Source organism: Microcaecilia unicolor, chromosome 9, assembly GCF_901765095.1.
Source record: "Microcaecilia unicolor chromosome 9, aMicUni1.1, whole genome shotgun sequence".
Lineage (NCBI taxonomy): Eukaryota > Metazoa > Chordata > Amphibia > Gymnophiona > Siphonopidae > Microcaecilia > Microcaecilia unicolor.
This window is the reverse complement of record NC_044039.1, coordinates 39,620,229-39,647,652: the sequence shown is the minus strand read 5'-3', so window position 1 is coordinate 39,647,652 and position 27,424 is coordinate 39,620,229. Positions and strand designations below refer to the sequence as shown.

Sequence of the window (27,424 nt, the reverse complement as noted above, 5' to 3'; positions counted from 1 at the left end):
CCCTCTCCGTGAAAAAGTGCTTCCTGACATTATTCCTGAGTCGGCCCCCCTGTAACCTCAGTTCATGTCCTCTAGTTTTACCATCTTCCCATCTCTGGAAAAGGTTTGTTTATAGGTTAATACCTTTCAAATATTTGAATGTCTGTATCATATATCACCCCTATCTCTGCTTTCCTCAAGGCTGTACATGTTCAGGTCCTCAAATCTCTCCTCATACATATTGTATGATTCAAACCCCATACCATTTTTGTCACTTTTCTCTGAATTGCTTCATCTTTTTATGTCCTTAACAAGTTAGAGCCTCCAAAACTGAACACAATACTCCAAATGGGGCCTCGCTAACAACTTGCACAGTGGCATCAACCACCTTTCTTCTACTGGTTTATACCCTTCTCTATGCAGCATAGCATCCTCTGGCTGTGGCCACCGCCTTGTCGCATTGTTTTCTCACTTTGAAATTCTTAAACACCATCACCCCAAGGTCCCTCTCCTGAGCTGTGCTTATCAATCTTTCTCCTCCTATCTGGTACATCTCTTTTGGATTTCTGCACCCCAAGTGCATCGCTCTGCACTTCTTGGCATTACATTTTAACTATTAACTAAATGTAAATACCTTCTAACTACTAAAAGATCAAAAATTCTGTTTTTTAAAATAGTATTGAAAAATAGCGAATGGTGCTCAGCATGTTCACTATTTTACAATACAATTCATTTGGCACGATTTTCCTTTGGTAAAGCCATGTTGCCTCAGATCCTGCAACCCGCTGGATTCTAACTATGTTTTCCTTCAGCAGCAACTCTATTATTTTTCCTACCACTGATGTGAGGCTTTACCGGCCTGTCGTTTCCAACTTCTTTTTTCTGTCCCCACTTTTGTGAAGAGGGACCACATTGGATTGTCGCCAATCTCATAGAACCTCTCCTGTCTCTAAAGATCTATTAAATAAACCCTTAAGAGGTTCCACCAGGATTTCTCTGAGCTCCCTCAGTTTCCTGAGATCCCATCTGGCCCCTGTAGCTTTGTCCACTTTCAGATTTTCAATCTGTTTATAAAGAAGAACGACCGAACAGTTGGTTTTGTTAGGGAGGAGAATGGTTAAGTGGATCCGTCATCCTTATTGAACTCTGGAAAAAGTTATAACAAGGTCTCTGTAATGGAACTGTTTCTGGTTAATAAACATGATTTAAATATAAAGAAGAGTGACCAAAATGATGGGGATGGAACTCCTCTCATATGAGGAAAGGCTAAAGAAGTTAGGGTTCTTCAGCTTGTAGAAGAGACGCCTGAGGGGAGATACTATTGTGGTCTACAAAATCTTGAGTGGTATAGAACGAGTTGAAGTAAATCAATTTTTTTACTCATTCCAAAAGTATAAAGACTGGGGACACTTGAGGAAGTTACATGGAAATACTTTAAAAACATATAGGAGGAAATATTTTTTCACTCAACGAATAGTTAAGCTCTGGAACTCTTTGCTGGAGGATGTGGTAAGAGCGGTTAGTGTATCTGGGTTTAAAAAAAGGTTTGGACAAATTTCTGGAGGAAAAGGTCACATAGAGGCATATTTTCAAAGCACTTTGGGAGGCTAAGTTCCATATGTTTCTATGGAACTTTGGGAGGCTAAGTGCTTTGAAAATAAGCCTCATAGTCTACTATTGAGACAGACATGGGGAAGCAACTGCTTGCCCTGGGATTGGTAGCATGGAATGTTGCTGCAAATTGGGTTTCTGCCAGGTACCTGTGACTACTACTACTACTATTTAGCATTTCTATAGCGCTACAAGGCGTATGCAGCGCTGCATAAACATAGAAGAAAGACAGTCCCTGCTCAAAGAGCTTACAATCTAATAGACAAAAATAAATAAATAAATAAATAAATAAATAAAGTAAGCAAATCAAATCAATTAATGTGAACGGAAAGGAAGAGAGAAGGGTAGGTGGAGGCGAGTGGTTACAAGTGGTTATGAGTCAAAAGCAATGTTAAAGAGGTGGGCTTTCAGTCTAGATTTAAAGGTGGCCAAGGATGGGGCAAAACGTAGGGGCTCAGGAAGTTTATTCCAGGCGTAGGGTGCAGCGAGACAGAAGGCGCGAAGTCTGGAGTTGGCAGTAGTGGAGAAGGGAACAGATAAGAAGGATTTATCCATGGAGCGGAGTGCACGGGAAGGGGTGTAGGGAAGGACGAGTGTGGAGAGATACTGGGGAGCAGCAGAGTGAGTACATTTATAGGTTAGTAGAAGAAGTTTGAACAGGATGCGAAAACGGATAGGGAGCCAGTGAAGGGTCTTGAGGAGAGGGGTAGTATGAGTAAAGCGGCCCTGGCAGAAGACGAGACGGGCAGCAGAGTTTTGAACCGACTGGAGGGGGGAGAGGTGACTAAGTGGGAGGCCAGCAAGAAGCAGATTGCAGTAGTCTAAACGAGAGGTGACAAGGGTGTGGATGAGGGTTTTGGTAGAGTGCTCGGAAAGAAAGGGGCGGATTTTACGGATGTTGTAAAGAAAGAAACGACAGGGCTTGGCTATCTGCTGGATATGAGTAGAGAAGGAGAGAGAAGAGTCAGAGATGACCCCAAGGTTTCAAGCTGAGGAAACAGGGAGAATGAGAGAGCCATCAACAGAAATAGAAAACGGGGGGAGATGGGAGGTGGGTTTGGGGGGGAAAATGAGAAGCTCGGTTTTGGTCATATTTAATTTCAGGTGGCGTTGAGACATCCAGACAGCAATGTCAGACAAGCACACTGAAACTTTGGTTTGGATGCAAGGTGAGATATCAGGGGTAGAAAGGTAGATTTGGGAGTCATCAGCATAGAGATGGTAGGAAAAGCCATGGGATGAGATTAATGAACCAAGGGAAGAAGTGTAGATAGAAAAGAGGAGGGGACCAAGAACAGAACCCTGAGGTACGCCGACAGGCAGAGGGATAGAAGTAGAAGAGGATCCACCAGTGAACACTAAAGGTGCAGAGGGAGAGGTAGGAAGAGAACCAGGAAAGGACAGAGCCCTGGAATCCAAGTGAGGACAGGGTATCGAGAAGTATGCTGTGATCTACAGTGTCAAAAGCAGCGGAAAGATCAAGAAGAATGAGGATGGAATATTGACCTCTGGATTTAGCCAGTAATAGGTCATTGGAGACTTTAGTAAGCGCAGTTTCGGTTGAGTGGAGAGGGCGAAAACCAGATTGTAGTGGGTCAAGAATAGCATGTGAGGAGAGAAAATCAAGGCAGCGGCGGTGAACAGCACGCTCAAGTAATTTGGAGAGAAAAGGAAGGAGGGAGATGGGTCGGTAATTAGAGGGACAAGTAGGGTCGAGTGAAGGCTTCTTAAGGAGAGGTGTGACCACAGCATGTTTAAAGGCAGCAGGAACAGTCGCAGTGGAAAGTGAGAGGTTGAGAATGTGACAGATAAAAGGAATAAGAGCAGGAGAGATGGCATTAAGAAGGTGGGTGGGAATGGGATCAGAGGAACAGGTGGTACATTTTGAGGAAGAAAGGAGAAGTGTAGTTTCCTCAATAGTAACTTCAGGAAAGGAGGAAAGGGAATGAGGGGAAGGAGAGAGAGGGGAACGGACTAGTGGAGGGAGAGGTGGTGAAGTAGAGAAAGCAAGGTTTATCTTTTGAACCTTGTTGTGAAAGAATTCAGCAAGGGTCTGAGGAGATAATGAAGGGGGAGTTGGCGGAGGGGGCACCTTGAGGAGAGAGTTCAATGTGGTGAAGAGAAGTCGAGGATTAGAGCCAAGAGAGTTCGTCAGTTGGTTATAATAATAATCCTGTTTGGCACGTAAAAGAGCAGATTGGAAGGAAGTCAACATGAACTTAAAGTGTAAGAAATCAGCAAGGGCCCGAGATTTCCGCCACAGGCGTTCGGTGGAGCGGGTACAGGAACGTAGGTAGCGGATATTAGAAGTCAGCCAAGTTTGGGGTTTTGTACGCCTTACAGGGCGGGTCATCAAAGGTGCAAGAGTGTCTAAGGCAGAGGATAGAGTATTGTTGTAGGAAGAAACAGCCTCGTTGACAGACGTGGGTGGTGCCACAGTAGAGAGGAGGTTTGAAAGATGGGAGGATAGAAATGAAGGGTCAATATCGTGAAGATTCCTAGATAAATTAGATAAGATAGGACGGGACTGGGAGGGAGGAGATTTAAATGTGAAAGTTATAAGATGGTGATCAGAGGAGGGAAGATCAGAGGCAAGGAAACTAGATGGTGAACAGTTGGAGGAGAAGATGAGATCAAGACAGTGACCATTTTGATGAGTGGGGGAGGTGGAGCATAGTTGGAGATTAAAGGAGGACGTTAAAGCGAGTAACTTGGAAATATAAGAGTTGGAAGGATCATTAGCAGGAATATTAAAGTCACCAAGGATGAGAGAGGGGGAGGAAGGATCATGGAAGAAGGCAAGCCAGGCGTCAAAGTCACTGAGAAAGGATGAAAGGGACTTATTAGGGGGACGATAAATGACCGCTATTCGAAGAGGCAGAGGAGAGAAAAGGCGGATAGAGTGGACTTCAAAGGAGGAAAAACAGTGAGATTGAGGTGGAAGGAAGGGGTTGAAATCTGGAGGAGGGAGAAAGAAGTAGTCCAACACCGCCCCCAAGGCCAGCAGGGCGAGGAGTATGTGAAAATAGATAACCACCATGGCACAGGGCTGCGACTGAAGCAGAGTCATCAGGGTAGAGCCAGGTTTCTGTTATGGCGAGCAGATGGAGGTGACGCGAGATAAAGAGGTCCTGGATATAGGCGAGTTTGTTACAGATAGAGCGGGCATTCCATAGGGCGCAAGAGAAGGGCAGAGAAGAGGAGGGGAGTAGAGAAATAGAGATGAGATTGCGGTGAGATCTGTAGAGTTGGGATAATAGTTGGTGAGGGGGGCCAGGATTAGGATTGATGTCACCGGCTGAGAGTAAGAGAAGGAGTAAAAGAGAACGGAGGAGAGTAGGAGAGGTGTGGCCACGAAGGCGTCGAAGGCGAGAGGTATTTAGGTGGAATGGGGAAGGCAAAATGGACGGAAGAAAGAGGCGGAGATTAAAAGCCAAGAGGGGGGAAGAGGGTAGGAGAGAAGGTGAAGTGATGAAGTCGATGGATGGGCAGTGAGTTCCTGTAGCGGAGAGAGGTAGGGGGTGAGGGAAAAGATTAGGAAGGGACAGGGCTAGGAAGAGAATGTGAATAGGGGCCATAAATATCTGAGGTACTTTAGCAACTGGTAAGAAGATTAGATGTAAAGAGAAAAATGCCCCGCGCGGCACCTAGAGCGGAGGCCCTGAGTGGATCGGAGTGGACCTGGGTGTCACCCCGGAGAAGGCTGTAAGGATATGCAGATGAGCTGCAAGTCCTCCACAGCACCTGAAGGGCAGCCGGTGGTAGAGCTGGGCACCTCTCAGCTGAGGAAAGGCTTACCAGGGGTTAGGCCGAAGCCAGCATTCCTCCCCCTGAGGGTCGCCTGATCCTAGCCAAAAAGCACCTGGAAACTCTGTGCACTTGGAGCGAGGGCCCTGGGAAGATCGGGGTGGAACTGGAGTCACCCCGGATACAGCTGTGAGGAAATGCAGAAGGGCTGCAAGTCCTCCACAGCACCTGGTGGGAGCGCTGGGCACCTAGAGCGGAGGCCCTGAGTGGATCGGAGTGGACTTGGGTGTCACCCCGGAGAAGGCTGTAAGGATATGCAGATGAGCTGCAAGTCCTCCACAGCACCTGAAAGGCAGCCGGTGGTAGAGCTGGGCACCTCTCAGCTGAGGAAAGGCTTACCAGGGGTTAGGCCGAAGCCAGCATTCCTCCCCCTGAGGGTCGCCTGATCCTAGCCAAAAAGCACCTGGAAACTCTGTGCACTTGGAGCGAGGGCCCTGGGAAGATCGGGGTGGAACTGGAGTCACCCCGGATACAGCTGTGAGGAAATGCAGAAGGGCTGCAAGTCCTCCACAGCACCTGGTGGGAGCGCTGGGCACCTAGAGCGGAGGCCCTGAGTGGATCGGAGTGGACTTGGGTGTCACCCCGGAGAAGGCTGTAAGGATATGCAGATGAGCTGCAAGTCCTCCACAGCACCTGAAAGGCAGCCGGTGGTAGAGCTGGGCACCTCTCAGCTGAGGAAAGGCTTACCAGGGGTTAGGCCGAAGCCAGCATTCCTCCCCCTGAGGGTCTGACCCAGTATGGCTATTCTTATGTAGACGCTTTCTTCAGTGAATGGTGCATTATCCACTCCATTCTCAGATATTCCCCTGACAGCCAACTGTGGTTCTTCTCCAGAATTTTCTTCTGTGAACACCAAAGAGACATATTTGTTTAGCATGTTCGCTTTATCCTTATCACTCTCTCCACGTAGCTATTCTCAGCATCTTTCAGTCTTACAATTCTATTCCTAGCTTTTCTCCTTTCCCCAATATATCTGAAAAAGGTCTTGTCGCCTGTCTTTACATCTTTAGACATTTTTTCTTCCACCTGTGCTTTCACTAGCTGTATTTCCCTCTTTGCTTCTTTGAGTTTAATCCATTAATCTTTTCCTCTTGCTTCGCTCTTCTGTATTTCTTGAACGCAGCCTCTTTTGCCCTTATTTTTTCAATCATTTGTTTGGAGAACCATATAAGCTTCCTGTTTCTCTTGTTTTTGTTTACTTTCTTTGTATAAAGATATGTTACCTTATTTTTAGCACCTTTCAGCTTGGGTCACAGGAATGAGTAGCCTAGTGGTCAATGCAGCAGACTGTGATCTGGGGAACTGGGTTCGATTCCCACTGCAGCTCCTTGTGACTCTGGGCAAGTCACTTAACCCTCCTTTGCTCTAGGTACAAATAAGTACCTGTATACTGTGTAAACCACTTTGAATGTAGTTTCAAAAAATCACAGAAAGGCAGTATATCAAGTCCCTTTCCCTTTCCCTCACTGCACTTCACCTCTCTTGTGCCCATCCATGCCATCAGCTCCTTCAGGTATTCTCCCATTTTACCAGATCAGCATGTCTGAAATCCAGTAGTTTGAGTAGTGTGTTCATGGTTTTATAGTGTGAAGATGACATTAAATTCCCAAGCCACTTTTTAATTATTCCATCAGTTTCTTTTCATAGATAGTTTTCCTCCTACCCTTTTATTGGGATACTAAAGAGTGGCATTTGTTGTCAGTACTAAACAATTAACATATTAGCATACCTCTTAACATATTTGTCATGTACAATTGCTTACTGTTGATTCTGTTGCTGGTTTATGTATTGGGGGGAAGCAATGAAAGGGCTGGTTTTCTGTTCTCTGGACTTGCTGAGGGTGGGAATGCTCTGGAGGCAGTATTCACGGCCCTTGGAGGGAGGGATTCATCCCTCTTGCAACAGCAGCATTTAGTGGCATGAGCCCAGATGTCTGACCTCCAGTTGTCACTTCAGTGGCTAAAGTGAGTTGAAGGGGGCAGTGAAATGGAGTAAATACCCCCCCCCCCCCAAAAAAAAAAAAAAAAAAGTTGATGTGAAAAAGGCTCATGGCACGAGATCTCAATAGAGGCTAGTTGTAATAGAGCTGGAAGCCCAGAGGGCACAGAGGAAACTGCCAGACTCCCTGCCCCCTGAAAAAGCCATGACCTATATTCTCAAAAGGTTTGAGAAGTAAAGTCTTTTTCAAATTATTGAAATGCCAGATTAAGAATTGGATATTGTGAGCTCTTGTTTTTGAGGTCATCTATTATTGTTGTTGTTGTTGTTGTTATTTTGGGGGGGAATACAGAATACACCAAGATGGCACACAACTTGGAAAGATGCTTCCACAAAGCCATGATGAAGCATTTCCCAGGAGATGATGGTGACACAGACGAGGAGTTCTGGATCAGAGTAGATGAAAAAGAGAAAAAGGAGAAAAGGAAAAGCCGTCCAGGACGTTCCAACACTGGAGGCTGGAGCAGGTCTAGAGATGAAGGGTATAGAAAACAGCCCCCTGAGAATGGAAAGTCACAGAGGATGCCTTCCAAGGAGGATACAAGGGATGGGACACGGCGGCATCCCCGAGGAATGGGACTTTCTAATAGGCCAAGGTTCCCTTCACTGCATTATCGTGGAATGCCTAACCAAGCACCTTGCCCAGCTCGAATGGTATGGATTTATAAGCAATTAACACTGGAAAAAACTTGTTTAATTCCAATTCTCTTGCCATTGCATTACTAGGTTATCCATTGATGTGTTCAGTACTCTCTGTTGCCTCTCTGTACCTCATATTCTCATATCAACAGTATTTTTTATCTTAACATCTATTTGAGAATTTTTTTTAGGGTTTGTTTTGTTTGTTTTTTTAATTTTGGTTAACTTGAAAATGTGCCAAAATGCGTAAACTGGTAATGGTCATGAAAGCAAAAGTCATTATTATTGGCTACTAAATAGAAAATTCTCTCGAAAGAAAGAAAGAAAACATGAAGGTATTGTCACCAACTTTTTTTTATGTTTCTTCAAAGCTTCAAAGTTAGGGATAATGGTTTGACTATAGGAAACATGACAATACTTCCAGGTTTGGATTTCTAAGGTTTTGAAAATAGAGTAGAGGTCACCATCTTTCAAACCAAGAAGGATTATCAAATTGCAGATTTTGCAGATAGTATATCATCAGCTTTCAGTTGCTTAAGCCTGTTCATCATACTAAACCGACCACTGTTCACTCCTTCCCTTCTTTCTCTCCCTATCCCTACTCTGGGTATTCAGCGGCCGGCAGTCCCTGGAATGTTTATGGCCCCGAGAGGCTCTGATGCAGCTCATCTCTACAGCTCACCAAGAGTGCCAGAATCTCAACTAGGAGATCCAGTTCAGCAGCACCAGCACTTTGCAATGCAGGTAAAGAGAAATAATGTGAAGGTAATTGGGGGGGTGGGGGGGTTGGCTGTTTAGTCATGCTCTGGGGCTTTTTGCACTTTTATGCAAAGGGATTGTAAATTTACCATTCTTTGACCAAATCATAACGTTATCCCTCAGGGTGGTTTGTAAAGTTACTGACATTTGATTTGGTCTTAGAAAAGATAGATGATCAGCAGATTATGGCCACAAGTGCCATTTATCCTCAGCTACGTTTGGGAATCTGTAGAGGGGTAAGAGACTCTCAGGGCTTAATTTGCGCTAGAACGGAGCAGAATAACATTACTACCTATGACACCCCCTCCCCCCCAGCCCCCTGTGGTTGGACTATGTCTGAATTTTAAGAAAGCATGGGACTGGCACATGGGATCTCTCAGGGAAAGGGAAGATTGTGGCTTTTAAGGATGGGCAGACTGAATTGGCCATTTGGCCCTTATCTGCCATCATGTTTCTGACTTTGAAAGTACTGCTGGAACTATTCTTGTCCTATTGGCATATATATGATGGTGCTTGAGTACAAATTTTTTGTAAGTGAAAGGGGAGGGTGGAGGGGCTGGGAGGTAGGGTTAGGTTTAGTAAGATTTTGTGTATATTGATAGTGTCCATAAGAATACAGGACCCCTGTCATAGTGTATTGGGATACAGATGAAGGTGTAGGTATGTTGATATATTTGTTATAATTTTATGTGTGGTTTAGAATTGCACTTGTTTCTATAATAATTAAAAAATAACAATTAAAAAAAACACACATTCAAGTTGCTTTCTGGAATTTCTTCTTTTGAGGGCCTAAGATGGTAAATAACACTTTAAAAAGTACTGATTAAGTTCATATGATTAATGAATGTTATGCAGTTGCTTTGAAGCTTTTTTGACCATATAAAGACGGTATTACTATTCACTTGACTTCCATTCATAGGAACAACCTGCTGGTTCACTGGCAGTGCTGACATTCAGGAGATCTGGTTTGATAAATCTTGAATGTCTTTTTGGATGAGGGGTATAGACTGCATGACCAATTATTTATTGGATTGGATTTGGCTCTTGCCATTTACAGTTGTAGCTCAAGGTGAATTAAGTTCATGTACAGTAGGTAGGATATAATTTGAGAGGTGTTTCAGCTAATTTCGTTTTTATTTTTCTCAGTCTGTTTCCCACTACTGTGGGAAAGCTTTTGAAATGTAGGGCCACCAACATTCCACATATTCTAACTACTTCCCATAGGAAAGCAATGGGGATTTTTTGGGGAGGGTTCATTCTCTTAAAAATACTAACTAGATGTTTTCGATTTTTGAACTCTTTTCCATTTTCTTTGAGCAAGCTAATTATGGTGAATTTCCATCCCTTCTTGTTGTTTTTGCTTCCAGATGGTTAAACATGGATTCCTTTTGCATAATTTCTTTTTAAACATAACATACCTTGGAAGCATTAAAAAAAAAAAAAGACAAATACTGTACTGTAATAGTAATTTCTTTTCTCCCTTCCACAGCCTCCAGGTAGAGAGCAACAAGTTACTAAACCAGAAGAGAAGCCAACATATACAGGGCCAGCACACATGACTTCATTAGGGCCAAGTCCGGGCCCTGTGCCACCTAGGTTGATGTGTGGCCCCACACCAGAGGGTGGCATATATCCACCAGCACAGTTCCCACAGGGCTTTGTTCCTTCACAGCATGATGGTCCTCCAGTGAGACCCCTTGTCCCAGAGAACTCTGAGGTACAAGCTAATCAGATGTACAGACCCTACAAATATATGAATAGGGCTACTCCCCCTGTGTGGAACGGGGGCCCAGGAAATATAGACACAACTTTAATGGGACCATCAGAAAAAAGTCTAATAGCTCCTGGTCCTGGGCTTCAGCCTCGTTCCTTTAAAACTATCATGGACCCCAGGATGATAAGACCTCCAATGCCTCCTAACCAGTGGACCGACCAACCAAGTTTTCTACCTCATTCAGCTCCCCCTCCAGAGTACCTCCAATCACGTGCAAAACCCACTTCTCACAGAATGGCACATCCTTCCTTTATGAGCACCCAGTCATTGAGGGGACAGGAAGAGTCCATGCTGGACAGTCCTGAGATGATTGCTATGCAGCAACTGTCCTCACGTGTCTGCCCACCGGGTATGCCTTACCATCCCCGCCAACCACCTCCACCACATTTGCCGGGACCCTTCCCGCAGCTGGCTCATGTGGCTTCTGTGAATGCACAGCCTGCAGAGCAAGCCATGGAAAATGGCACAGATTTCAGGAACATACAAGATACTGGCAATGGAATGAAAGAAATGGACAATGATCAAGGTATTTTTTTAATTAAAAGTATAAATTAATGCAGGGTGAAGTGATAATCATGCCACCAGTACAATATGGCAAACATCCTGGCAGCCTAATGTCCAGGTCATAATACACATATTCTGACTGCGATTATGGAGGTTCCATGTTGAAAACTGTATTGTAAACTAGGGAGCAACAGCACCAATTTTAAGCCACTTTTGAAATATGTAAAGCTGGTTTATGACAATTGTTTTGTAGTTCTTGTTCCTCTGACTTTCTCTTTGTTTTGCAGTGAGCTGCTAAACATGCTTTATGTTAACCTAGCAAGTTACTGAGCACCAAGCACTTAACACTAGAATTTTTAAAAAATGGATAGATGCTGACAAAGAGAACCAGAAGACGGAATAATTGTTAAATAGAGGATTCTTAACCAAGAATTCATAGCCACCAGGAGGTCTGTGAGAAAGCTTCAGGCAGTTTGCCAAACCTGATAAAGCTACTGAAAAATGAAATAAATAACAGATGCTTAATCGTATAATTAATTAATATATAGAAATATATTGGTGTTTGTGGTACTATTGGGAAAGGGAGCTTCAGGAAAGGTTTACAGTAGGGAGGACAGCCTTAGAAGCAAAAAGGATGAGAACTCCTGCTGTAAATCATTTTCTACGTAGGGTAGTCCTCCACGTTACCATGAGAACCTTAGTACGAGTTCCATGCAGTGAAGGACTGGAAGCCGTGTGGGCTGCCAAATGAAGACAGAAAGAAAATAGAGTATTATGTAACATAAGAATCACTTGACAGGAAGCATGCATGGTGCATTTAGCTGATAGGTTTATCAGAGTCCAGCATGGCTTCTCAAGGGTAGCGCATAATTGCTCAGAGATTCAAATACTATGGAACAAATCCTTGAAGCAAATCTTATACCAGTAAAATAAATTATGCAACAGTATTCATACTGTTAGCAAAAGCTTCTATGTTGGCAAAGTAAAATGGAGCCTTTCACCTCTACATGACAGGTTCAGATCCAGCTCAAGCTAGAGATATTTTGAAGTAATTACCAGCTGGAGCTGGCTGTGCAGCTTAGGTTGTAGTGCTGCATGCTGTGATGTGGGGGGAGTGTGGGTTCAGATCGCCCATCTGGTGGAGGTGGCACTCTGGGTGTGTTGCAGAGATGATACTTCTAGTGGGCAGTTTTCTGTTACTTTAAGCAAAAATAAAATAAAATCCCACACATCACAGTGGTTTAGGAATTGACACTTTTCATTCTCAGTAAACAGGTCCAGAATTAAATGAGTGTAAAGATCAAACTAGTCTCTCTTTCAGCCCTTTATAGCTGATCTCTCCAGAATAGAGGGTTCCTGCCAGGGGCGGACTGACCATTGGTACAATAGGGCAGTGCCTGAGGGCCCACAACAGTAGAGACTCCCAAAAGCTGTAAAAATAATCCATGACCATCTAAACTTCAGAAAATCACTAAAAACCAACCTCTTCACAAAGGCTTACCCCACCGATCCAACGTAAATCCCCACACCCAGCAACACAGCTCAACCAATGATCGTACTGGACAATATACAATCTTCATTCCCTTCGACCTTCAAGGTGCCTGACACATACCTACCTCATTCGACCACAATACAACCTTGTATTTGTTATCAACCGACTGGCAAATGCCTTTACGGTATTATGTAAGCCACATTGAGCCTGCAAATAGGTGGGAAAATGTGGGGTACAAATGTAACAAATAAAAAGAAATACATTTTTAATTTTAATTTATTAACTTTCAAGTAAACCGTTTTGGTCTCCATAGGTGGTCAGTGACTTAGATGTTTGGGGAAGCTAAAGTGGAGCGGGATGAGGGCAGGGTGGGGTGTGGCAGGATAAATTTAAATCCTTAGGATTAGGATACCGTGTCAGTAGGGGCACATTTTGACACAGCAGTGTGTGTGTGTGTGTGTATGTCTCCCTCTCCCCCAAGCCATGCAGTGTCTCCTCTCTCTCCTCCCAGCCATGCAGCATCTCCTCTGTGTTAGTCTCCCTCTCCCCAAGTCATACAGCGTATCTCCTCTCTCTGTCCCCATTCAGCCATGCAGCATCTCCTCTGTTTGTGTGTATATCTCTCTCCCTCCTCCCCCCAGCCATGCATCTCCTTTGTGTGTGTACTCCCCTAAGACATGTAGTGTCTCCTCTCTACCCCCCACCCCCACCAGCCATGTGTATGTCACCATCTTCCCCAGCCATGAAGCATATCCTGTGTGTGTGTGTATGTGTGTGTGTGTGTGTGTGTGTGTTCTAGGATAAGCAGCATAAAATGTATTGTACTGTTTTGGGATCTTGCTAGGTACTTGTAACCTGAATTGGCCACTGTTGGAAAGAGGATGCTGGGCTTGATGGACCTTCTGTCTGTCCCAATATGGCAATTCTTATGTTCTTATTATATATATGTGTGTGATTTCCCCCCCCCCCCCCCCCCCCAGCCATCCAGGATCTCTGTCTCTTACCCCAGTCATCCAGGATATCCTCTTTCTCCCCCACCCCGCCACCCAACATCACCCTTTGTCTCTCTCTCTCCCTGCCATGCTGCATCTCTTCTTAGTCATCTAGGATCTCTTCTCTATCTCTCTCTCTCTCACTCTACCCCCTGTATCCAATGAGCATCTCTCTCACCCATCATCCAGCATTACACATTTCTCTCCCACTATCCACCTTTGCCGCTCTGGCTCTCCTCCCCCCCCCCCCCCCCCCCCAACAATTGTCCTGTCTCTCTCCTTTTCCTCCCCACCCATTCACGAGCCCCTTAGACACCTCCGCTGGGCCATAACAAGAAAAACAAACTAGGAACTTCCCTTCCCCACCTGCCTGACCCGCTGCTTCCCCGATTCAGTGATGGCAGTGAAACAGAAGTTGTGCGCGGGGCCATAGAGCTCTGCACACCTCTGCCAGCTCTGCTAGTCCCACCCCTTATGATGTAATGTCCTATTTGTGGAGGACCGGCAGAGACAGCAGTGGCGCATAGAGCTCTATCGCCACACACAAAGTTTTTCTTTGCCGCCACCAAATCGGGGAGGCAGCATGTTAGGCAGGTGGGGAGGGGAACTTCCCAGTTTGTTTTTGTTGTTGCTGCTGCCACTGCAGATTGCAATACAGCAGCCCAGCTGGCGCACAAGTGATCACAGGGAGAAAAGGAAGGTTAAGGTGCCCCTTATATGGGGCGCCTATGACCTTTTAGAAGATATGGCGGTATATCAAGATTTTAATAAATATAAACACTATCAGTCTGCCCCTGGCTCCTGCACATTGGTAGGTATACTGACACCACCCATGCTGAAGAAAACTAGTTGCTGACTTTTCACAAGCACCAATTGTGATAGAAATATCTAATGAAATATTAAAAAAAAAAAAAAGCTCTAAATATTATCATTTGTATAATGAAAAATATTTATTAAATGTAAATTTTCTTTCTTTCCTGTTACAAAAAAAATGCAGCTGCTGCTTGCCCTGTTAAGCAGCTGCCACAGGTGGAGAAGGAGCTGAAGTGTGTCCCAATTGCACTGAAGGAAATGCACCCAAAACTGCTACCTCATCTGAAAGTCATTGAAACAGACATCGCCAACCAGTGTTCACCACCAGAGGGGAAATCTGGGAACTGGGTAGCAAACATGGGTGGGGCAGAGAGAGACAAAGCTCAACCTGTCAGGAACTCCAAAAAAGAGCGGGGTGCTGAAGTCAAAGGCTTATTTAGCAGCTCCACGGAACCTTCTATGAAAGATAAAAGGGTGGTAGAGCATGAGGGGCCTTCATCTCCATCTGATACTAACAATGAAAGCTCCCCAAGTGGCTGTGAAGAAGAGGAGAATGTGGATGCAAAGAAGCCACATAACAATGGTGGAAAAACCTTGCCAGAAGCTACTTTGTCCTGTGCAAGACCAAGTAAAAGTACTCCCAGTGTAGACTCCAGCCCCCAGGGTGGCTCTACTGTGAATCATTTCCCCCCTTTGTATATGCCTGGCATGGAGTATCCAAAGTCAGGACATTACCAAGTTAACCCAGGACTGCAAACATTCAACCCAGGAATAAGAAAACCTCCTGCAGTATCTCATCCCCAGCATTTTCCTCCTCAGGGATTTCAACCTAATCACCCCAAATTTCACCCTGGAGTCTTCCCTCGATACCATCACCACCAGGCTGTGTCATACCCTTATCAGTCATCTTCGCTGCCTCAACCTCCACCTCAGCCTTCATATCACCACTATCAGAGACCTTCATACTATCCAAGTCCACAGGGCTACCCAGACTGGCAAAGGCCTGTGCAGCCTCCACCAACCTCTGCTGGTCATCCATCTGCTCAACCAACACCTATAGTAAGGACACCTTTTCTCAGTCAGGGGACTCCAGCTAGTTTACAAGGCTGTGAAATATCAAGTACTACTCTGGTGTCCCCTGGCCCAGTGGATGGCAAGCCCATAGCAACACTAAATGAACAGCAAGATGTAGGGCTGGAGGGAAAATCGCCTGAGTCACAAGAAAGGCCAGAAAGCCCAAAAGAGTTCCTTGACCTGGATAACCATAATGCAGCTACTAAGAGACAAAATGCTTTAGCAGCTAGTGACTTAATTTATGGTGCTCCTATGCTGAATTCAGGCATGTGTTTTAATGCCACTGGTTTTCCATCCCACAGTTCAATGATGCAGGGCTCTCCTTATGCATCTCAGCATCCAGCTGATCCCTTCCATCCCAGGTCTTATCCATCCCCAGCCTCTGCCCACCAGCCTTATCATCCACCCCCAAATCAGATGAATGGTCTTGCTCAAGAAGGTCCCATGTATAGGTGTCTTGAAGAAAACAGGGGTCACTTTCAGGCTATTATGATGGAACAGAGGAGCAGCATGGGCTCATTCCAGGATATCTATCGACCAGTTGGGTAAGTGTCTTCGCAATCCAAGTAACTAAAAGCTATTCTTCATCAATCTTTGCTGTTGAGTTAATAGATTGGAAAATTGGCCATATCTGTGGTGGGTATGGGAGGCTTTAAGTAATAGGTAGTGCTAGAGGCTGCACTGGATAGAAGGGAGGGTGTTGCTCTTATTTTAATGTTCTTCAAAATTACAAAAACCTAATCTCGGGCAGGTTAATTTGAAATAGTTGTCATATAAAACCTGCCCTGTAAAGCATGAAGGGTGATATCGTGAATAAATTTTAAATGATTATATATTTGTGAATAGGAAAGAATGTTCAATAGGGCCACCAAAGGCCTAAGAGTAAAATCTATGAAATTGCTAACTTTTTATTCATGTATCATAACAGCTCTCACCATCATTTATCCTTTCAAATTTTAGTGCACAACATAAATAACGTGCTTTAAAATATATTTCCTCCATCAAACATCACAAACGTTTTCATAAACATTTTGATCCCTTGAATTAACAACCACCAACTTTGGAGATAGCTTCCCAAATATTTCATATAAGATTACTTGTCTTGGCTGTATTCCTAATAGCTGTGAAAAAAAAACTGAACAAAATCTATATGAATGACAACTTACATCAAACATACATATGGATGTTGTCAGGTTCCCAGGTTCAGAGCCCGCGGGGCCGGGCTCTGGAGCAAACATGAGCCCTTGGGCTGCTGACAAGGAGCGACAGCAGCAGGCAAAACCCACCAACCAACACTGGGCAAGCACACCGACACCGGCAGGGACTGCAGGCACCGCCCAGCGAGCCGGAACACACGGACTGGAACACTGGACTGGAATTCCCCGGACTGGAGGACACAGGACTGGAACACTGGACTGGAATCCCCCGGACTGGAGGACATAGGACTGGAACACCGGACTGGAGCACACCGGACTGGTCCACACAGCTTCACCTGCACTTAGCTACTAAGCCCCCCAGGAGTTGAGCTCCTGGGTTCGAGTAGCCGGCAGGACTTACTGGATACCGGATGACACAGGGACCGGGACTGGAAACAGAAGTACTCCTAAACCTAAACTGATCTACGTGCTCCCAAGCCCTAAACCAGCAGGAGTGTTCCTAACAGGAAACTGACAGAAGGACTTCCTAAGCCCTATACTAAACAGGAGCTCCTAAGCCCTGCTCAAGAAAGGGACTTCCTAAGCCCTAAACTAACAGAGCAGGGAACTAAACACAAAGCTAACACAGGTGCTACTAAGCTACAAGCAGAGCTCTACACTAACAAGCTAAACACAAAACTAACAAGCTACCTAAGCACTGCTCTAGCAAGCTAGATACAAAACTAACAAGGTGCTTCCTAAGCACTACTCTGGCAAGCAACCAGAAGAGCTCCTACCGTGTTTCCCCGAAAATAGGGCATCCCCATAAAATAAGACCTACCGAGGTTTTTGGTGCCCTTGGAAAATATAAGGCCTCCCCCGAAAGTAAGGCCTAGCAAAGTTTTTCTTTTGCCGGTAAGTAGGGTCGCCCCCTCCATCGCTCCAAAACTAACCCCCCACCCGAGGTCGCCCCCCCACCCGAGATGGCGCCCCCACCCGAAGTCGTCGGACCCCACCCCCCTCCGTCGCTCCGAAACTAACCTGAACTTAAGTCTCCTTTCACTTTCCTTCCAGTTCGCAGCAAGCAGCAGTAGGAGGGCAGGCCACGCCTTCCTTCCGTGTCCCGCCCTCGCCTGACGTAACGTAACGTCAGGCGAGGGTGGGGCATGGAAGGAAGGAGAGGCCTGCCCTGCTGCTCCTGCGAACTGGAAGGAAAGTGAAAGGAGGCTTAAGTTCAAGTTAGTTTCGGAGCGACGGATGGGGGTGGGGTCCGGCGACTTCGGGTGGGAGCGCCATCTCGGGTGGGGGGGGCGACCTCGGGTGGGGGGTTACCGGTAGTTGCAGGAGCGAAGGAGGGAAGGTGGGCGGGCCAACCGTGTTTCCCCGAAATACTAAGACCTCCCCTGAAAATAAGACCTAGTGCCTTTTTGGGTGCAAAAATTAATATAAGACAGTGTCTTATATTCGGGGAAACACGGTAGCACTAAAAGGGAAGACAGGGGAGCCACAAGGAAAAAGCAGGGAAGCTAACACATAAGCCAAAAGTGCTTCTAAGCACCAAACACCAACAGCAAAGACTGCAATGCTCCCAATAGCACAAACACCAGAAGTACTTCTAACAGCAAACTCTGCAGTGTTCCTAACAACACCAAACCCTGAAGTACTTCTATCAGCAACAGAGCTTCCAAAGCCCTACACACAGCAATGCTTCCAAAACCAAGAGGGAAAAGCAGGGGAACCACAAGGGAAAAGCAGGAAAGCTAAACACACAGTCACCAGTGCACACTGCACTAACACTAACCTGGCCCTTAGCAAAAGCAAGCAGGGAAACTAGACACAAAGTCAGAAGTGCACACTGCACCACCCTACCTAAAGCAAACACCACCGTTGCAAAGGCTCTGAAGGAAACAACACCACTTCCTTATCAAGGCCCTCCCTGATGATGTCACACTCCTTAGACCTAGGCAAAAGCACACTGACCCAGAGAGGCCCAACCCACACCAATGCAACACCGTGAAGCACTTGAAGCCAGTACACCCAAAGAGAGGTAGAGCTAACTCAGTCCACCCATACAGCTGTAGTAAAGTGAAACAATTAACCCCATGCTGCTGGAAGCTGCCAGCACAGAGAGACAGAGCCAGCTCAGAAAGGACAGTCAAAAGAAACAGAAGCCAGCTAAGAAGCTGACCCCCAGGAAAGAGGTAAGTTTGAGAGGGGTTCTGACCCCAATCATAACAGATGTAAAATTCAAATACAATGACAAGTGACAAATGTTCACCACAAACTGTCACCATATAAAAAGTGCTGACAAGAAAAGTTGTGCCAATAAAAATATATGAAATTACATACCTACAAACGTGCATGAACAATGGGCTAGATTCTATATATGGCGCTTGAAAAATCCACGTGGTAAAACAATACACCTAGGCGTATTCTCTAAAGTATGCCTAAATTTTATAGAATAGGCTTAAATTTCTGCGTGGTATATAGAATATGCTGAGCGCCTCGCCACGCAATCAAATATGGCCACGTGCATTTAGGCCGTGTTTCACTTGGCGTAAATCCTGAAACCTAAATTAAGCGCAGAGTAGATTTTTAGAAATGCCCATGCCCCGTCCATTTCAACACCCCCTTTTCAACTATGTGACTTAGAATTTAGGCACACCACGCTACAGAATATGCTTAGCGAGTTGTGCTTGTAAATCGTAATGCCAATTAGTGCTGATAATTAACGGTGTACCCAAGGGCAGGGGGGTGGGAGCGGTCCACCCCAGGTACACGCTGCTGGAGGGTGCAGAGAGCAGCTGCACGCCTTTCGGCTCCGCTGGTTCCCTGCTCCCTCTGCCCCGGAACAGGTTAACTCCCAGCAGCTAAGAATGCAGCCCGGGGGAGGGGGTTGATGCGCCGGGGGGGGGTGTCGTGCTGCACCCAGGGGTGGGTGCGCATCGGCGATCCGCCCCGGGTGGCAGGCGACATAGGATCATCACTGCTGATAATTGCTTTAGTGTCCAATTAACAGCGCTAATTAGCTAGTGAACCAATTAAGATATGCTGCGATTTCTGCACTGAAATTGGTGCAATAGATAGAATTTGAGGAAATTGGTCTAGAAAACAAGCTAGATCTATATCACATGAGAACACAGCCATCAGCACTCAAGAAAAAGATCTAGGTGTCACCGTGGACAATACACTGAATTCTTCTGCCTAATGTGTGGCAGTAGCCAAAAAAGCAAACAGAATGCTAGGAATTATTAGGAAAGAGAAAATAAGACCAAGAATATTATAATTCATTATAAAGAGAGGAGCAAGCATTTATTAACTAGTTTCCATAGTATACAACCCTTTTCCCATAGTTTTAAACTGAAACTTTTTCTAGAGGTAGAAACTTAACAGCCAAAGAACTTTAAAAAGGATAGTAGCAAGGCTCAGATTCTATCCTAAAAGACAGTTATTTTCTGGCTGCTGGAGAGGTAGCACTGCTACTGACCTGAATTAGGTGTTCATTAAGGTGTGAGGAAGTAGAATATTTGGAAGGTTGCTGAGGGAAATCTGATTACTGAGTTAGCTTCAAAGGGTTTGTTTGAAGCAGTCCCCTTAGAATCAAAACTATATAGAGAGGGAAGGTCCCACTTAACTTTATTTCTGAGAAAAGAGGATATTTCTCTAGTAAGAGAACATTATTTTGCTTTGTGCTTTGGGAACTTAAAGATTGGGGTTTAAAGGAGAAATTGTAGGTTATCGATAGGCAGAATAAAAAAAAATGAAAGAAAAAGCAAACTTTTTCAACTAGTCTCTATACCCTTTTCTCCCTAGTTTTAAAACTTAAACTTTGTACCACAGCATTAACAGCTTCTACCAGGCACAGCAGGATCTAGTTTAGTCTTCATTCCCACCCCCTTCACAACTCTTCATTTATAGTTATTATTCTAATTAGGATTTCAAGATGATTGTTTTCATTAGAGTTGTAATTACATTTTCATTAGTTTTAATTACATTTGATTAGTTTCTGGGAAGCAAACACTAAATAAATTACACATTATACCATGTAATCTTATGGCTCTTTATATTCATCTAATACCCCTAGTACCTGAAGAAGTTTTAATTAAACACCTCTATAATACTAAGATGTAGACAGCAGTCCAGTAGTGAGAGGGAAGCAATCCAGTCTTTTGCATTGAGTGTCACATGTGTGATTATCTCCCAGTTGGTGTGAGGTTATATGTGTGTGCTCAATGCAAAGAGCTCCTAGCTCTCAAAGAACGAGTCCATTCTCTTGAGGCTAGAGGAGCTGAGGGAGACAGAGAGGTACATAGATGAGATCTACAGGGACATTGTAGAGAAGTCCCACCTCCAGTCTGGCAGCCCTTGTGCTGCCTTGGAGGATAGAGGCCTCCTAAAAGGAGAACATCACCCTGGTGAAGTTGGAAATAATCCTGTAGCCAGGACCAGCCCACCAGGGGATGTACTATCCTCTCGTACCAAGGATGTGTCTGCAGGAGTTTCTGCACAGGAGGGAAGGGTTAGGACTGCTGTTGTAATTGGTGATTTGATTATTAGGCATGTAGATAGCTGGGTGGTTGGATCGCCTGGTGACTTGCCTGTCTGGTGTGAAGATAGCAGATCTCATGCCTTACCTAGATAGGATTTTAGATAGTCTGGGGAGGATCCAGCTGTCTTTGTACATGTGGGTACCAGTGACATAGGAAAATGTGGAAGGGAGGTTCTGGAAGCCAAATTTAGGCTCCTAGGTAGAAAGCTGAAATCCAGATCCTCCAGGGTAGCATTTTCAGAAATGCTCCCCATTCCATGCACAGGGCCCAAGAGACAGGCAGAGCTCCAGAGTCTCAATGTGTGGATGAGACGATGGTGCAGGGGAGGGTTTTAGGTTTGTTAGGAATTGGGCAACATTCTGGAGAAGGGGGAGCCTATTCCAAAAGGATGGGCTCCACCTTAACCAGGGTGGGACCAAGCTGCTGGCATCAGCATTTAAAAAGGAGATAGAGCAGCTTTTAAACTAGAAATGGGGGGAAGGCCGACAGTCGCTCAAAAGCGCACGGTTCAGAATAAGGTATCTTTCAAAGATAAAAATTAGGAAGGCTAACAAACTGGGGAATAAGATAATAATGGGTGATTTCAATTACCCCGATATTAACTGGATAAATGTAACATCAGTGCATGCTAGAGAGGTGAAATCCCTTGATGGCATCAAGGACTGCTTTATGGAGCAGCTGGTTCAAGAGCCAACAAGAGGAGGAATAATTCTAGATCTAGTCCTTAGTGGAGCGAATAATCTAGTGCAGGAGGTAATGGAGCTGGGGCCTGTAGATAACAGTGATCATAATATGATCAGATTTGATATCGGCTTTGGAGTAAGTACACACCGGAAATCCAATACGTTAGCATTTAACTTTCAAAAAGGAGACTATGATGAAATGAAGAACGGTGAAAAAAAAAACTTAGAGGAGCAACTGCGAAGGTCAAAAATTTACATCAGGCGTGGATTCTGTTCAAAAATACCATCCTGGAAGCCCAGGCCAAATATATTCCGTGTATTAAAAAGGAGGAAAGAAGACCAAACGACAGCCAGCATGGTTAAAAAGTGAGGTGAAGGAAGCTATTAGAGCTAAAAGAAAATCCTTCAGAAAATGGAAGAAGGGTCCAACTGAAAATAATAAGAAACTGTGAAAAAAATGACAATTCAAATTCAAAGCACTGATAAGGAAGGCAAAGAGAGACTTTGAAAAGAAGATTGCACTGGAGGCAAAAACACATAGTAAAAACTTTTTTAGGTGTATTAAAAACAAGAAGCTGGCAAAAGAATCGGTTGGACCAGTGGCGTAGCCACAGGTGGGCCTGGGTGGGCCAGGGCCCACCCACATAGGGCTCAGGCCCACCCAACAGTAGTATACGTTTAGCAGTAGCTGGTGGGGATCCCAATCTCTACCAGCTGAAGACTTCCCCCTGATGGTAACGAAAATGCTGCTGTCCACGATACTGGCACCTACGCATGCTCAGTTTTCAGCACGTGTCTGCTGCAGACTGCCAAGATGGAGAGAAGCATTTTTCCACCAGCCGAGATATTTTTTTGGAGCGGTGGAGAACACTTGCTGCCCACCCACTTCTTACCTAAGCCCACCCAAAATCTGCTGTCTGGCTACGCCCCTGGGTTGGACTGCTAGATGACTGTACTGCTATGGATTTTTACAGCCTGCTTCACTAACACAGACTACATAGTAATTACTGTGGATTCTTTTGGATTCATATTAGGTAAATGAGACCTTTATTAGAGGTTCTAAAATCTACAATGATTAAGATATATACAATGATTAAACTATATATATATACAGTGGGGGAAATAAGTATTTGATCCCTTGCTGATTTTGTAAGTTTGCCCACTGACAAAGACATGAGCAGCCCATAATTGAAGGGTAGGTTATTGGTAACAGTGAGAGATAGCACATCACAAATTAAATCCGGAAAATCACATTGTGGAAAGTATATGAATTTATTTGCATTCTGCAGAGGGAAATAAGTATTTGATCCCCCACCAACCAGTAAGAGATCTGGCCCCTACAGACCAGGTAGATGCTCCAAATCAACTCGTTACCTGCATGACAGACAGCTGTCGGCAATGGTCACCTGTATGAAAGACACCTGTCCACAGACTCAGTGAATCAGTCAGACTCTAACCTCTACAAAATGGCCAAGAGCAAGGAGCTGTCTAAGGATGTCAGGGACAAGATCATACACCTGCACAAGGCTGGAATGGGCTACAAAACCATCAGTAAGACGCTGGGCGAGAAGGAGACAACTGTTGGTGCCATAGTAAGAAAATGGAAGAAGTACAAAATGACTGTCAATCGACAAAGATCTGGGGCTCCACGCAAAATCTCACCTCGTGGGGTATCCTTGATCATGAGGAAGGTTAGAAATCAGCCTACAACTACAAGGGGGGAACTTGTCAATGATCTCAAGGCAGCTGGGACCACTGTCACCACGAAAACCATTGGTAACACATTACGACATAACGGATTGCAATCCTGCAGTGCCCGCAAGGTCCCCCTGCTCCGGAAGGCACATGTGACGGCCCGTCTGAAGTTTGCCAGTGAACACCTGGATGATGCCGAGAGTGATTGGGAGAAGGTGCTGTGGTCAGATGAGACAAAAATTGAGCTCTTTGGCATGAACTCAACTCGCCGTGTTTGGAGGAAGAGAAATGCTGCCTATGACCCAAAGAACACCGTCCCCACTGTCAAGCATGGAGGTGGAAATGTTATGTTTTGGGGGTGTTTCTCTGCTAAGGGCACAGGACTACTTCACCGCATCAATGGGAGAATGGATGGGGCCATGTACCGTACAATTCTGAGTGACAACCTCCTTCCCTCCGCCAGGGCCTTAAAAATGGGTCGTGGCTGGGTCTTCCAGCACGACAATGACCCAAAACATACAGCCAAGGCAACAAAGGAGTGGCTCAGGAAGAAGCACATTAGGGTCATGGAGTGGCCTAGCCAGTCACCAGACCTTAATCCCATTGAAAACTTATGGAGGGAGCTGAAGCTGCGAGTTGCCAAGCGACAGCCCAGAACTCTTAATGATTTAGAGATGATCTGCAAAGAGGAGTGGACCAAAATTCCTCCTGACATGTGTGCAAACCTCATCATCAACTACAGAAGACGTCTGACCGCTGTGCTTGCCAACAAGGGTTTTGCCACCAAGTATTAGGTCTTGTTTGCCAGAGGGATTAAATACTTATTTCCCTCTGCAGAATGCAAATAAATTCATATACTTTCCACAGTGTGATTTTCCGGATTTAATTTGTGATGTGCTATCTCTCACTGTTACCAATAACCTACCCTTCAATTATGGGCTGCTCATGTCTTTGTCAGTGGGCAAACTTACAAAATCAGCAAGGGATCAAATACTTATTTCCCCCACTGTATATATATATATATATATATATATATATATATATATACACACACACACAATGATTAGCTATATAACTGAAAAGAAACAGTACCTATCTATAAACAATCATTACATCACTGGTCTCTACATCTAAGCAATGCTAAGAGTTCTTAGACCAGGAAAAGAATCAATAATACACTATACATACAACATCACTGGTCAGGAATTTCAGGCCCTTATCTTATCAGCCAGGAGGCCCATTGCAGCGAAAGCCCGAAGTCTCCTTATGACCAGGAACAAGTCTTTTGTGCATGATGCGTCCATCCACAGATGAGCTTCAAAACTCTGCTGCAACAAGCCCCCCTTTTTATTAGGCTTAGAACTCATGTTCAGCGATAACGTCGATTGTTAAAAAGGGTTCCAGAGGTGATCCGTGAAATTACAGATCTGTGAGCCTGATGTCAACGCCAGGCAAAATGGTAGAGACTATTATAAAGAACAAATTTACAGAGCATATTCAAAAGCATGGATTAATGAGACAAAGCCAACGTGGATTTAGTGAAGGGAAATCTTGCCTCACCAATCTACTACATTTCTTTGAATGTGTGAACAAACGTTTGGATAGGTGAGCCGATCAATATTATGTATCTGGCTTTTCAAAAGGCATTTGACAGAATACCTCATGAAAGACTCCAGAGGGAAATGGATAGTCATGGGATAGGCGGTAGTGTTCTATTGTGGATTAAAAACTGGTTAAAAGATAGAAAACAGAGAGTAGGGTTAAATGGTCAGTATTCTCAATGGAGAAGGGTAGATAGTGGGGTTCCGCAGGGGTCTGTGTTGGGACTGCTGCTTTTTAACATATTTATAAATGATCTAGATATGGGAATAACTAGTGAGGTAATTACATTTGCCGACGACACAAAATTATTCCAAGTTGTTAAATCGCAAGAGAATTGTGAAAATTTGGAAGAAAAATGGGAGACTGGACAACTGGGCATCAAAATGCTAGATGATGTTTGTTGTGAGCAAGTGCAGTGATGCATGTGGGAAACAGGAACCTGAACTATGGCTACATGATGCAAGGGACTGCATTAGGAGTCACAAACCAGGAAAAGGATCTAGGAGTCATCGTTGACAATACTTTGAAACCCTCTTTTCAGTGTGCTGCGGAGGCAAAGAAAGCAAATAGAATGTTAAGTATTATTAGAAAAGGAATGGAAAATAAAAATAAGGATGTTATGATGCCGTTGTATCACATCATGGTACAACCACACCTTGAATATTGTGTGCAATCCTGGTCACCGCATCTCAAAAAAGATATAGTGGAATTAGAAAAGGTACAGAGAAGGGTGATGAAAATGATAAAGGGGATGGGACAACTTCCCTATGAGGAAAGGCTTATGTACTTCTGTATCGCTCCATGGTGCGACCACACCTTGAATATTGTGTGAAATTCTGGTTGCTGTATCTTAGTAAAGATATAACAGAATTAGAAAAGGTTCAAAGTAGGGAAACCAAAATGATTAAGGGGATTGAACTTCTCTCATATGAGGGAAAGGCTCAAGAGGTTAGGACTCTTCAGCTTGGAAAAAAGATGACTGAGGGGGGATATGATAGAGGTCTACAAAATACTGAGTGATGTAGAATGGGTAAATCTAAATTGATTCTTTACTCTTTTAAAAAGTACAAAGACTAGGGAACACTCAAGGAAGTGTACTACTCTTAAAATGACCAGGAGGAAATATTTTATCACTCAACGAATATTTGAGCTCGGGAACTCATTGCCAGCAGATGTAGTATCAGCAGTTAGTGTTTCTGGGTTTAAAAAAGGTTTGGACAAGTTTCTAGAGGAAAAGTCTCTAGTCTGATATTGAGATAGACATGGGGAAAGCCATTGCTTGTCCCTGGGATCAGTAGCACGAATCTTGCCACTGTTTGGAATTCTGCCAAGTACTTGTAACCTGAATTAGCCACTGTTGGAAGCAGGATACTGGTCTAGATGAAGCATTGGTCTGACCCATTATGGTTATTATGAAGGGGGTAGGAAGAGATGCAAGGTGAGGAAAATAGGCAGGAATGGAAAGTGATGTGGGGCGTCCCCATGACGCAGATGGAACGACTTTGAAAACTGGATTGGAGGAGAGAACAAGGATTTAGATGGCATTGGATCGGGGGAGATAACTGTGAATGGTGGATTCAGTGGGAACTTACAGAATGGCCTGATAGATGTATTTTGAACCTGAATATCTGGGAAGAAAGTACAAGGCAGTGGTAAGAGTGCTTTGGAGATGTGAGAGAGGATGGATTAGAAGGAGGAGCTATGGAAGGGGTGAAGGATGTAGAAATGGAGACAGGATGTGTGTAACAGGAAAGGGGCTGAGATTGGTGATGGGATGAAGGCAACAAAGGAGATGAGTACATAAGACATAGAGGTTATGAAGAACCTAGAAAGTCAGGGTTCAAATCTTACATCTGCTACTGACGCTGTTTGTGACCTTGGCCAAGTCATTTAATTCTATTAGTCTTCCACTGCCTCACATACACACTTAAAGCTCTTTGAAGTAGGGGCACATTGTACAACAGTATGGTGGATATTCAAAATGATTTAACTGGCCAGAAACGGCTGCTATCTCCTAATTTTCAGTGCCACTTAACCAGTTATTGCCGCTGAAAATTAGTAGTTAGCACTTAAGTGAAAGCCAGCTATTTTGGTGGCATTCTGGGGGCAGTTTTGGCACTTGGCCGGTTAAGTGCCAATATTTGTGGCCACTTAAGTTCTGAATATTGGCTTAAGCAGCCATGTCTTAACCAGTGCTGCATAAACCAAATATTCAGCACCAAAGCCTGGATGTGACCCGGCATTGAATATCCAGGAATAACGCCAGCGGCGGTCAACAAAATGCTCACCACCGCTGGCTAAATATTGACTCCATGA

The 27,424-nt window shown here is 44.6% G+C and overlaps 1 protein-coding gene across 1 annotated transcript in view; it reads left to right on the top strand.

Moving 5' to 3' along the window:
• The window catches only part of LOC115478017 (cat eye syndrome critical region protein 2-like), a 321,056-nt gene that overhangs the window by 276,734 nt on the left and 16,898 nt on the right, over positions 1-27,424 (top strand). Inside the window, exons 14-17 of the mRNA XM_030215212.1 lie at positions 7,688-8,049; positions 8,650-8,778; positions 10,283-11,093; positions 14,553-15,987. Coding sequence (XP_030071072.1) covers positions 7,688-8,049; positions 8,650-8,778; positions 10,283-11,093; positions 14,553-15,987 — 2,737 coding nt within the window. The remainder of the gene's footprint in view (positions 1-7,687; positions 8,050-8,649; positions 8,779-10,282; positions 11,094-14,552; positions 15,988-27,424) is intronic.